General features: G+C 35.6%; 1 protein-coding gene across 2 annotated transcripts in view; it reads right to left on the reverse strand.

The window, feature by feature from the left end:
• LOC107720635 (FRAS1-related extracellular matrix protein 2-like) overlaps nt 1-13,483 on the reverse strand; it is a 59,068-nt gene that overhangs the window by 31,537 nt on the left and 14,048 nt on the right. For both annotated transcript variants that reach the window (XM_016528388.1, XM_016528387.1), the window contains exons 3-4: nt 10,950-11,096; nt 5,390-5,620 (exon numbers count right to left, since the gene is read on the reverse strand). In XM_016528388.1, coding sequence (XP_016383874.1) covers nt 5,390-5,620; nt 10,950-11,096 — 378 coding nt within the window. The remainder of the gene's footprint in view (nt 1-5,389; nt 5,621-10,949; nt 11,097-13,483) is intronic.

A 13,483-nucleotide genomic window follows, 5' to 3' on the forward strand; every position in this document is an offset into this window, starting at 1 on the left:
TAAAATTTGTTATATATATATATATATATATATATATATATATATATTTATTTTTTTTTTACAAATTTTGTCTCCTTACTTTTCATGTTTATATATTGTATATTGCTATGAAACAACAAAAAAAAATTATTTTCTATTTTCAAATCTGCAACCCTGTTACAAATACATATATATATTCCAAATATATTTTAAAAATGTCTCTACTTTTTATGTTTATTTCAAGTATATTGCTAGAACAACATCAGATCAACTGTTTTAAACTGTATTTAGATACGCTAGCATGGTAACAGGGTTGCAAAATAGAATAGAATATAACTATCTGAAGTAGTTTGACCATCTGAATTTGATGACTGAGATTTTCTGAAGGATAAAGACCTATTTTCCCCATTTGTTCTCAAAAAGAAAAAGAGAGAAAGACTGCAATTACTATATTTCGTAGCCATTTATCAACCCCAGATTTCTTCAATTATATGACATTGGCAAGAGAGTGTGAACTTGAGAACAAAATATTCTCTGCAAAACCAGAACGTTGTCCACTGTTCACTCTCTGAGCGTTGTACAGACTGAGTGACTGCTCTCCTGATAAAAGAATGAATCTTACAGCCCTGAAGACTCAAACGCTGGCTGTGAGAAAAGAATAACAATGAGGCGAATCTCTGCAGCCTCTCAGGTATAAGGCTTACGTATTTAGACCGTCTCTTACCCTCACACAGGAAACTCTCATGCATGAGGGGCCGAAATAATGACCTTGTTTTGTAAGGATCAAAAACAAGGCCGATGAGAAAGTGAAATCCTGCGCATTTATATTCAGCTCTTGGTAGAGTCCTCTGCAGATAGGCGGTTGAATTTGAATTATAGCATAGCATGGTATAGACAAGTTATTTTAATTGCATACTTGTCAATCATAACAGATTTATATAATATTTTCTATACTCACTTTGAATTAATATATAGTGCATTAGGTAAATAGCTGTTGTTTAATAAATACACTGCTTTAAAAAGCTTTAAAGGTATTCTTTTGTCAGATTATAAATCTTACAAATACATTTTTGGGAATAAATCATTACAAAATCAACCAATAAATAAAATAAACAAAAAAACTCTTAAATCTCTTTTTTTTCTTAGTTAGCATTATTGTTGTTTTCCAATAAAAAAAAAATAATTGCCCTTAAACAAGATAAAACTATCGAGAAGCAAAACTAAACAAGATCCAGATCAATATCAGCCATGCATATCCATCCATCCATCCATCCATCCATCTATATTCAGTCCTTCCGATTCATTTTTCTATCCATCCATGATCCATATAATATTACCCATCCATATCCATCCAGCCATCTATATCATCCATCCATATCCATCCGTCCATATCATCCATCCATCTATATCCATATATATCCATCCATGCATCTGTAGGGTTTTTCAACTCAAAAAGGGAAATATTTATGACTAATTATAACTGGTTATGATTAATAATAAATATTTAGATTACCATCCATCCATCTATATTATCAATCTATATCCATGAATTCATCTATTCATCCATCCATCCATGCATCAATATCCATACAGTATATCCATCCATCCATCTGCAATTAATTTTTGTCTTGTTTTAAGCATACATAAATCTAGTTTAAATTTAGTGTAATTTAGTGTGGTTTATGCTTAAAGGGGTCATACGATGCAATTTCAATTTTTCCTTTCTCTTTGAAGTGTTACAAGCTCTTGGTGCATAAAGAAGATCTGTAAATATTCCTGGAGCTGATCCGTGCTGGTTGCTGAGGAGATACTACAACTTTGTGCTGTGGATCGCCGGATCGGCTTTCACTGTGGACGAAGCGGAGTCCAGCCCTGGGTCGTCACATGTGGTTGCCGCAAGAAAGGCGGGGCATAGAGGAGAAACAATAATGTACAGTATGTGGAAAATAATGTGTTTTTTTAACCTTAAACCGCATAAACACATTTCATTACACCAAATACACCAAATAATGTTCTTTTTAGCAGCATCATATGACCCCTTTAAAACAAGAAAAATTAAGTTTATTCATTTATTTTTTAATATACTTAAAAATACTTAATTCAATTTATATTACTTGAAAACAAACCTAAATGTCCTACACAGTTTTGCTTTCCAAGCTTTTCTTTTTTGAAGATATAAAGTACCTTTTCGATTCACATGATCTTTAAAATGAAGTATTTCAGTGTTCAATCAAGGAAAGATATAGCCATTTAACCCTTCATTAAACCCATTTCCAACATAAGACATTAAAACCAGAAAGCAAAGTCGAAGTAAGCATCTTTAAAATGCCTTTCCAGTCTCTGCTCTTCCTTTATTGCTCCTTACACTAATGAGCAGTGAAAGGTTCTGGCTGTAAAGCAGGAAGCTTGTCACATCGCAGCCGTCCCAGTTACAGATGTGCCTCCAGATGCAGGCTTTTGTCTGAGCCCGCAGGTCGGTGTAAGCCATCATGTGTGAACTGCTCTGTGGCAACTAGGTCAGACAGGTTTCCGAAGGCCCCTGTCGGAAGAAAACCACCTCCCTCTCGCATTCAAATATTAATGCGCGAGAAGGGCGACCTCACACTGCCACACACACATAAACGCTAAAAGGATAATTAACCTGAAAGGAAAAAAACTGCATGTGGAGCAACAGGACGGCAGCATGCCGACCATCTCCCCTCCCTCTCGCCATTAGAAAGAGCAGCCAGACTCTGTCACGTTAAGCCTCCCATGGGACATTAGCCTCAGCAAACAAACCCCACCGTTAGACTGATAATTAGCTCACTGGGGAAGCAGTGGAGTTTTCTTTCTTTTTTTCTAAGGAGAAATAACTTCTGCAAAGATAGCGAGGCTTAAGTAACATTCAGATGGAAACTATCGCAGCGTTTGGGATTATAGATGAAAATTTTAATTATCCAGGGACCCTGAGGAGGCGATAAAGACAAAAACACACAGAATAAAACAACACAAGCCTTCGGTTATTCGCGCTGCACATCTAAATACGCCGGTAATTGTGAGAATATGAGTTGATGTCGTGATGATGAACAGGCAAATAATTCCGTCACGGCTCTCGGCGACAAAACCCAAAACAGACAGTGTGAGACAAACGCGGTTTGATCAACAGACTGACAAAGCTGTATTTTGTAATGAGAGCTGCTTGGAAAGGGTTTTTGAAGACAGGTTTATGCGCGGCTGTCTCATTACGGCTTTCTGATGCCTCTCAGTTTGGGTTCTCGCAGATAAAAGTGTGGCGCCCCCTTCAAAATGACCCCTCAAAATCTGCGCGACTAACTTTCATATGCGAACGATTTAATTACAGAGGCAGCCGGCACAGACATGTCAAAGCTTTCTCAAACGCCGGTCGACAATTTACATTTATCGACGAGACGCTTTCAAAACAAGACGTAGAGCTGTGCGCAGAATTCCAGATGAAAAGACGGGCCGCCGAAACGTGGGGGTGGGCGGTGCGCTGGCAGCTCACAGGTAGGAAGAGATATAAAATGCTATGATAATTGAGGTCCACTGAAAGAGAGAAAAAGGCATCTGCAGTATAGAGATAAGGTTTGTGTTTTTATCTGCAACACTGAAAATATTTGAAAATAAAATATCTTGGGATGTTTTTAGCAGCTTTGTTGTGTTTTTGCTCTCTTGAACATCCTGCCTGCCTCTGACTCACTCACATCTTCACCAGATGTAATGGGGGTTTGGTATATTAAGCGGCTGAAGCGGTGATGTTTGGATATTTTTGAAGAATTGAATGGGTCTGAAAAAGGACTCTGATCTAATATAATCTTTACATAAGTATGTGTTCAAAAAGCCAATGTGCATCAGATAAAACATATGATGAACACCACTGTTCGGAATTTTGGTGTTGGGACAATTTTTACAATGAGTTTCATACAAGTCTGTGACTGATGTTTGTTATCTATCAAACATCAGTCATAGAACATAATATGTTTATGAATAAATTAGTACTTTTTTATGGCTGTTACTTCATTTCAATGCTTAGTTGGAATTAAATAAAAAAATCAGTTAATGTTCTCTGATTACCATTTGGAAAGGAGGCCACAGTGTTTTGTGGAACATAAAAAAAAACACAGTTTTTGTTTAGAATGAACCAAAATGAAAACATTTTGTTTCTAATTCCCATTTTAATAACCCAATTCCATTTAGTGACACCAATGGTGCAGAAATGACACTTTAGCTGTAAAATAATATTTCTGTTTATATTTCTGGTGGGTATGAAAATATAAACTAAATCTTTAGTAAACATTAAGGGTGTTTATACTGGAAGTTTGATTGTCTTGATTCTTTTAGTCCAGGCCAAAAAAGAAAATATGTTTAGTCCTGGTTCACCTAGCATTCAAACTGTCACTTTTAACACTGAAGCTAAAGATACAAAACAAAATGAATGAATGAATGAATGATGCATTTATATAACAAAACAAAAGACATAAGCAAACGGTAACAACCTAACTGGACAGCTTTTACAACTTAACCAAACATTTAAAACAATGCTGTGCTAAATGAGTTTGTTGTATGTTTACATAAGCCTGGTTTCTCCCAAGGTTTTTTTCCTCCATTTCTTTCACTGATGGAGTTTGGGTTCCTTGCCATTCTCCCCTTTTGCTTGCTTAGATGGGGACACTTGATATTTGGCGATTTTATTGACGTGACTGCACAGACACTACTAGTTGAATGATGACATCACTGTTTTCTCCAGAGCTGCTTTATAGATAAATTAAACTCATTTCATAATTGAAGGACTTTACACAGTTACTCAACCAAACTGAATCAACGATGAAATGACTTGAACAGTTTACACTTGTTTTTTCAGTGCTGTTTTACAGCAGAGTTGAATTGTTTGTTGTCATTTATTCACTATGTTCTTGTTTATCACTGTAAAGCTGCTTTGAAACCGTCTGTTTTGTATAAAGCACTATACAGTATAAATAAAGGTGACTTGACTTGACTACATATGGTGGTATTTTCCCCAGCTAATAACTTACAAAGAGCTTATATAACTGTACTGAACTGTAATGTGCAACAAAGCTCCTATGACGAGAAGAACCAGGTACACTTCAGCATTCAGGCCTTTTTAGGGATGTGCCTTGTGACATCATGTCCTGTTTTTGGTTTGTTTAGATGTCTTTGGTCCATGTTGCATTCATTTATCAGTAAAACAGCACCAGAGTTTATTTCGCTTGTGTGGTGCACACCAAGGTTCAGATGGCAGCTTTCACACTTTTTCAAATGAACCGCACTAACAGAGCAATCTCACCACAGTTTGTTTTAATCAAACCAAACCTGTCAAGTGTAAATGCCTTAAGAATGCTTTCATTGTTACATGCTTATCATAAAATGTTTGGTCAACTTCTGTTGAACTTACCATTCTCTGGATCCACAATCTCAACTGTGGCTATTGCTGGTGACTCCAAAACAGCCATCACTGGCTCAGTCAGGATAATCTGGAACGTCTCGGACTGCTCGTATTTCCCATCAGAGAGAAGCCTCACTTTCCATGTGGCTGTGGTCTGGCCAGGGTTAAACTGCACCTGCTTCTGTGATTTTCCCAGGAAATCCTTCTCCTTCTCGGCACTGCCATCCAAAGTACCAATCCCTTAAAATAACACAATATAACAATTTTGACAAAGATTCCTGACTTCATATCTCCAGCCTCCAGATGTGTCACAACTCATGACTTTGAGAACGATCTACTCAAAGAAGCTTATTATGAAATTTATGAGCAGGTATTAGCGAAGTCTGCATTTTCCAGATTTATAAAGATCAAGCACAACAGCGCAGGCATCTACGCACTATCGACGCCATACAGAAAGAGATGCACTTTGTATAGAAGAAAAAAGCCCCAGGGCTGTAGGTGTCTGATACTCCGAGGCTAGGATGTAGGAACAAAATCAAGGAACATGTTGAACTAAAGTACAGCATGTAGACTCAACTTCCTCTCTACTGTAACACTGGTGCGAAGCTGTGATGCGATTCCCACACAGAGGGAAAACCTGCAGTGAACCTGCCCGGAAGCGTTTGATCTCTGATACATTAAGCAGAGACACTGTCAGGGATCCGTCTGCCAGAACCTCCCAAACAGATGTGAGGAATTAAATCACCTCAGTATTTCAGATCAATGCTGGATGATCGCTGAGCTTCAATCCATAACACTTAAGCTACTACATGACAGGAAAAGCAAATTGTAGAAAAAAAGACTGCAGATAGGGATTTAATTATGAATATAGATTTTTTTATATTGACCCACTAGACATTACAAGCATCAAAAATGTACATAAAATTAAACAGAATACAGGCCATAGGTTTCAGATATCTCAAGCAGTCACAGGCTGTTTTCCTCCAGGTAGTAGTGTTACATACAAAATATCATAATAATATAATTTAATATAATATTGTCAGCTAAAAAATTTTTTTTATGAATTTGCCATGATGAAATATTGACAAAATTTAAAGGACATTAAAAAAAATATGTATGTAATGTATGACTGTATCAACAACTTCTCCAATCAATTTGTTTCAGATTTGAAAGACTGTTCTATATCATATTTAGTGCATAAATGATGCCTAAGATTGTGTTCCTTGAGAACTGTAATTTTATCCTTAAAGATCTTGAAGTAACATTTAAGATCTAAAATCTCCTCAAAAAGAAATTAGAAACATCATGAGTGAAGTATATGTAAGCAATAAGAATATATAAATACTAAAAAAATAAATAAAATCACACATGATTTTTGTAATTAAAATAATTTGATTTCTGTCACACTTAAGCAGTGTTGGGAAGGTTACTTTGGAAATGTAGTAGGTTACAGATCACAAGTTACCCTATTTAAAATGTATTAAGTAGTGTAACTATTTCAAAGTAATATAACTGATTACATTTGATTACTTTTCTACATTTCTAATGAACATTTTCAACTATTATTAATTCTGAAACATTTAAAGCAGGCAAGTTTAATCTTACGGTAGTGCTCAACACTGATTACTGTTAGATTTTCCAAATCCTTCATCACTTGAATTAAAGGGGTCATATGATGCGATTTCAAGTTTTCCTTTCTCTTTGGAGTGTTACAAGCTGATTACAATTTAATTTTAAAGCACAGACACCAAAAAATCAGACTTTAGCACCTCTTTTTACTTTGAGATTCGTTCTGAGGTTAAATATAGATTTAAAATCATAATATAGTTTAATAGCTATGATACTGTTTTTGAAATCAAATCCTTGCATAGCTATGACAGGAAACACTGGCATCTAACAATGCTTTGGGGAAAAAAGTCTTTAAAAATATAGAGCATATACATAAACCCAAATCGAAATTAAAAGTTATCAAATAGTAAGCATGTGTCCTTTTCTGTGTCCTAAACTCCTGAAACATTGGGGTCTCATATTTTAAAGTAGTCCATGCAGTTTGGGAAAGAAATCAATCAAATCTGTGTGTGTGAAAATATTCAGATGTAACCCCCTTTGTAATCGTTAACATTTTCATAAGTAATGGTAATTTAAATGCACATTTTTCTCAGTAACTGTAACAGATTACGGTTACATTTACTCTGCTACATGTACTAGTTACTCCCCAAAACTGCACTTAAGGGGCTGTATTTGAAACCATCTTTAGTCAGCTAGACGTTCCCTCGTGGCCATTAAAGGTTATTTAGCTGTAGCTTTCAGCAGAATATAACTTTAGATGGAACAAAAGCCTTCACATGTTCCATCCAACCATGCATGTGAAAAAAAAAATCATCCAAGAAAGCACAGAGCACGGAAAGACAGAAATTGATTGAAAGATATAAGGTGAGTTCAATAAAAAAAGAACAAGAGAGAGAGAGAGAGAGAGAGTTCAATTCCATTTCTCTAACAACAGGGGGGCTCATTCTTACCACAACAAGCGGCATAGGACGCCAGCCACAGTGAGTGAGACAAGAGGAAAAGGAGAGAAAAGGGCAGAGGCAGGCGGGTGTGAAAAAGTAGAAAGCTATATGAGGGGTGGGGGTAGATATGTTTGGCAGAGAGAGCTCCAGGCTCCAAAGAGCACAGAGGCAGATGAAGCCTGATCTCAAACACTCTTCACTGGTTGTGAGCATCACTATCACACTTTTGCTGTTACTGGGATGGCTCATCCGAAAATTAAATTCGGACATCATTTTCTCTAACTAATGTTGTTTGAAACCCATGTGTGTTTTGTTTCTTCTGTTACAGTGATTGGAAGCAATCATTTTTGCTTGCCACTTCAAATGAATTGTGACACGTTATCAAATTATACACTACTGTTCAAAAGTTTGGAGTTGATAAGATTTTTAACGTTTTTGAAAGAAGTCTCTTCTGATCACCAGGCTGCATATGTTTAAAAATACTGTAAAAACAGCAATATTGTGAAATATTATTACAAACTGAAATAGCTTTGTTCTATATGATAGTATTTTAAAATGTAATTTATTCCTTTGATGGCAAAGTAAAATTTTCAACAGCCATTTCTCTAGTCTTCAGTGTCACATGATCCTTCAGTAATCATTCTAATATGCTGATTTGCTGCTCAAGAAACATTTATTATTATTATCAGTGTTGAAAATAGTTGCGTAATATTTTTGTGGAAATAGACAATAAAAACCGCATTTATTTCAAATAGAAAACCTCTGTAACTTAAAAAAAAAACACTTTCAAAAAACATCTTCTCGATCCCAAACTTTTTAAAGTGTATTACTAAATATTTAAGTACAAGACGTTTTATATGGAAGGCCACTTTCATGTCAGATCAAAAAAAATAAATTAAAAAGGTAAATTAAACATTTGTAGTTCCAGGTTTTAATGTGGCCTAATATAAATTTTATTTTAAATTACCAAAATTGCAGCTAAAATTAAGATAAAATTAAAATGAAAAATAAATTAAAATTAAAATTTTAATGCAACTACTTATGGAAGCCTGTTTCCGCCACGGAATAAAAAAAAAAAAGTACCGTATTGTCCCGAATATAAGACGATGTTTTTTTCTTGGAAATACATCTGAAAAAACGCGGTCGTCTTATATTCAGGGTCTAGACTTTGACATGTCAATAATACACCCACAACAATAGGTGGCGCCAAAACCGCATAAAACGATTTACGCCATGAAATACGTAATGTGATGCGTGTTGTAAAGATCGCGAATAAAAACAAACCTTACAGCTGCATGAGTCGTGACTGTCACGTTAGCCTGATGGCACCAAACTCCCTTTGTGATTTTAAAACGTAAGACAGTACCCAGATTTGAAGACTACAGTAAGATTTAACTTCTACTGTTAATAAGATTTTGGTAGGCTACTATTAGATGGATAGCCTAATGTCCTAATTCAGATGGGCTATTTTATTTTTTTTATTTTTTTAATGGTATATAAAAAGTGTATATTTTTTTTAATGTGATTGTTGGTACATTTTACCAGTTTTTACCATACTTTCAAAACAAAAATTAAAATAGGAAAAATATGCAATATGAAAATAATTGAAGACAAAATGTGTTTTACTGAGAAAAAACAAGATTTGGTTTTTAAAAAGCCTTTTTCCAAAAGGTACATCTGGAAAAAGGGGGGTCGTCTTATAATCAGGGTTGTCTTATATTCGGGCCAATACGGTAATTTGTTACTTTTTCTCTCATAATTTTTTTTCTCGCAATCCTGACTTTTTTTCTCAGAATTGCATGATATAAACTCACAACTGTGAAATATAAAGTCAGAATAGCGAGATATAAACTCAGAATTGTGGGATATAAACTCACAAATGCAAGAAATAAAGTCAGAATTGCATAATATAAACTGCGAGAAAAGTCAGAATAGCGAGATATAAGCTCGCAATTCTGACTTTTTTCCCTTGCAATTTTTACTTTATAACTTGTAAATGCAAGTTTATATCTCACAATTTTCTCAGAATTGTGAGATATACGTAAACTCGCAATTGCGAGACATAAAATCAAATTCTGAGGGAGAAAAAAAGACTTATATTCTCAGAATGGCGAGATTATATCTCGCAATTTTGAGAAAAAAAAAAAGTCAGAATTGCGAGATGTACACTCGCAATTGCAAGAAAATGAGAGAAGTCGCAATGACCTTTTTTAACAGGCTTCCATAACTACTTGTAACTTAAGTGGAGCGTTTTTATAATGCTGCGAAAGATGTAACGGTCAAAACAGTCTGTCTAGTGCATGTTCACATAGAAAAACAATGGAAAAGGACCCTATGAGTTTGCACACTATCCACAGCAGGAACAGTGAACAAAAGCAGAAATGAGTGGAATGATTAAGGTCAGAAAGGAGAGGTCTTGATCACCCTACCGCCCCCTAGAGACAGGGAGCTTCATTCATTTTTATTAACCTGCACTCTAGAACCTAATTACTTACACCCCATATCCAGCTTTTCATTCTGCCCTCCTTCATTTTCATCTCTTGTTGCCTTCTGCTCTTCACTTTTTCACATTCTCTCTTTTTAACCTCAACATCCCTTCAAGCCAACACACACACACACCACAAATCCGAAACAGCATGAACAAAGACCCTTGGTTTCATGAATACTGACCACATGTGGGGCTGAGCTGAGCTCAGTGCAGCGCAAGATAAGCAGGTGTACTCTCAAAAGTGTTCAGACTGTTCTACGGATGTCAGAGAGAGAGTGAGGGCTTTCATCTCAGACACAAAGGAGCCAAAACCACTTAGAAAAACATCTTTAACAGCTTCCCGTTGATAAGCTTAAGTAATAACAGCTCTCACTGTGAACACAGACACTACTGAATGCTAATCATTCCCTGTTAACGCCTGTACTGGTGACTTCTTGACAAGTTTAATCAATTCTGGATAATAGTTTGTTTTTCAGCAAAAATTAGGTGATGGCCAATGGAAAATGTATGAAATAAAGTATTATGCTGTCAGAAAATCAAATAAAGAATGATCCAGTGCACTGATACTCACCAACAAAAGACGTTTCACCTAGAAAACCTCTACGTCTTAGGATCACCTCGAGAACTTTGTCCTGCTCATCCACCACATAGTTTGGTTTCTCCAGAGAAATCCAAGCCCAGTTCAGACGAAACTGCTGGTTCTTCAGTTTGTTCCCTCCTGAAAACAACAATTAAAATGTATACACTCTTATCAGCATTTGAAAGCATAAATAGAGCACTGCAGTAACAATGTATTTTTGTAGGCTAACCCAGAAGTTCGCATCACCCTGCTTCCTTTGACAAAAACCCAATAGGATTTTTCCACTGGCTTTTGGATTACTGGAGAAAATAAGTTCTGTGACCAACAAAAGTTTACGATTCTCACATGTTTTTTACATCATGATAATCTTCACAAATGAACACAACTTTCATTAATTTTGAAGCCTAAATACAATCACAAGAAGTAAAAAGCTAAATGTAGACTATGAACGAACTACACCATGGTTGCATGACTTTAATGTCACCACTATCAACTCTTTCAGTCTTTATATAAATGCAACAAATTGGAAAGTTGGAGTGAGAATACTTTGCAAGAGTGCAAGTATAAACACAATGAGGCTGTAAAAGCGGACTATAGTGAGTAAATTAGCTTTTCTGTTTGGCGTGATGACTTTTAATGTCCCAGACAAACTCTGTAGTCCCATTTAGCCACTAGTTAACTTAAAAAAGAGGTATTACTATTTTATGTCATTGAATAAAACATGAAAATATCTTGAGCTTGTGTTAACCACAGACCTCATTTCAGGCATTCAACCAAAAACCCATTCAAAAAACCCACAATGGAACTTGAAGTAAAAAAATGCGAACTCATAGGTTACAGGATTCATTCCTGCAGTACTCTATAAAATATTTGTTTAAATACTTAAAAATATTCACGGAGTGGAGATGTGCAAGTTATTACAATTCTGCGGAGTTCTGCATACACGTTCCTGTTAATATATTATGAAAATGATCCTCATATAATCGACTCCGAAGGGATTAATTAGTGATCATTTACATCATAACAATGTACACACCACCAGTTGTTTACTTAAGGGGTTTATGGTAAATAACTCTCTCATAATGTTACATCTTACATGTAATTTCCCCATTTGGGAAAACCTACCTTAGCAGGTGTTATAGCACAATTAACTAGTTTATGCTACAAGGATCCAGCATTTTTTAACATAAAATCTATGTTTTTATATATATGATTACCTACAGTATCTCTACACTTATGCACTCGACCCAGAGTGCCTCAGCACCTGTCTTTTACCCACACAAACTAAAAATAAAGGTTTGTTTGTATAAAAGAATGTAGTTCAGTGCAGAACAGACATGATGAAATATTTATATCTTGTGCATGCTGACTTCACACTTCACATGCTTGGCCACAATTCTTGGTGTAGCTCACATTATTTGTATCATCCAGATGTTCCTGAATCACCATCATCGTTTTATACCATGATACTGAATGATTACCATGGTAATGATTGCCCCAACCAAACCGAGCTTACAGAGATGCTTTCAAAGGCATTCTACACCTCTAATAGATTAAACAATGAAAGAATATCCAAAAGAGCATGGACTTCATGCATTACGAAGCCTATGATTAAATCTCTAGCAAAAGTCTGTGTGAATACATAATTTCGTGCACACATACCTATATACCAACTGCATCTCTAATCTATATTCACGGCATGCCATGTCTCGTAGTCTGCACGCGTATTGATAACCCACTTTACGTGCACGCAAAACATCAGAGACTAATTCCCAATTTCTCAACAAGCTAGACCATGTATATTCATGACTTTTCTATGCTTGTTTCACTTGATTTCCTCAAGCTAACCCCGGGCTCCTAATATCTCACTTGCTAACCTTGCCTGATAGATGTCAAGACTGGAAAAAATTGACATGTTGCCAATGCCCCTGTATTTCTAACTCGATATTAGCCTGGTTGCTAGGTGATAACCATTCGGTAGATGATATGCAGCGTATACAAATTCAGAATGAAGGAAAATAAACCATTTCACATGATGAAGTGATTATATTTGACATTTTGTGAAGATTAGCAGCATAAGCCACACGGTTCGTTGAATTATCATAGTGGTCCTCATAATTAGTCGTCCATCAGGACTTGTCGACTCATATTTTGACTCCATTTATAGATGTGGATTGCAGATAAGAAATCTGTAGTAAATAGAAATATAATTAAAAAATAAATATAAATGTATATAAATCAGAAAGGCAACAGCCACATCTATATGTAAAAACAAAGATACTATAAATCACATATTAACAGTGGGCAATATTTGATTTGATTTATGGTTTTATGTTTTATTATACCTCTGTGAGTGGATATAAGCAAGCTAAAAGCATTTCTTCTATCATTTCTGCAGTCAATGGCAGGGTATTAATGCAGCGCATTATCCAAGCTGCAATGACCCTTTTTCTTTTATCATGTCAGATTCTATCAATTTAAGAAAGAAGAGATAGATAGGGTGTGGTTTAAATATCGCCAAAATC

This window comes from Sinocyclocheilus rhinocerous, unplaced genomic scaffold (genome assembly GCF_001515625.1).
Source record: "Sinocyclocheilus rhinocerous isolate Xijiao unplaced genomic scaffold, SAMN03320098_v1.1 scaffold603, whole genome shotgun sequence".
NCBI lineage: Eukaryota > Metazoa > Chordata > Actinopteri > Cypriniformes > Cyprinidae > Sinocyclocheilus > Sinocyclocheilus rhinocerous.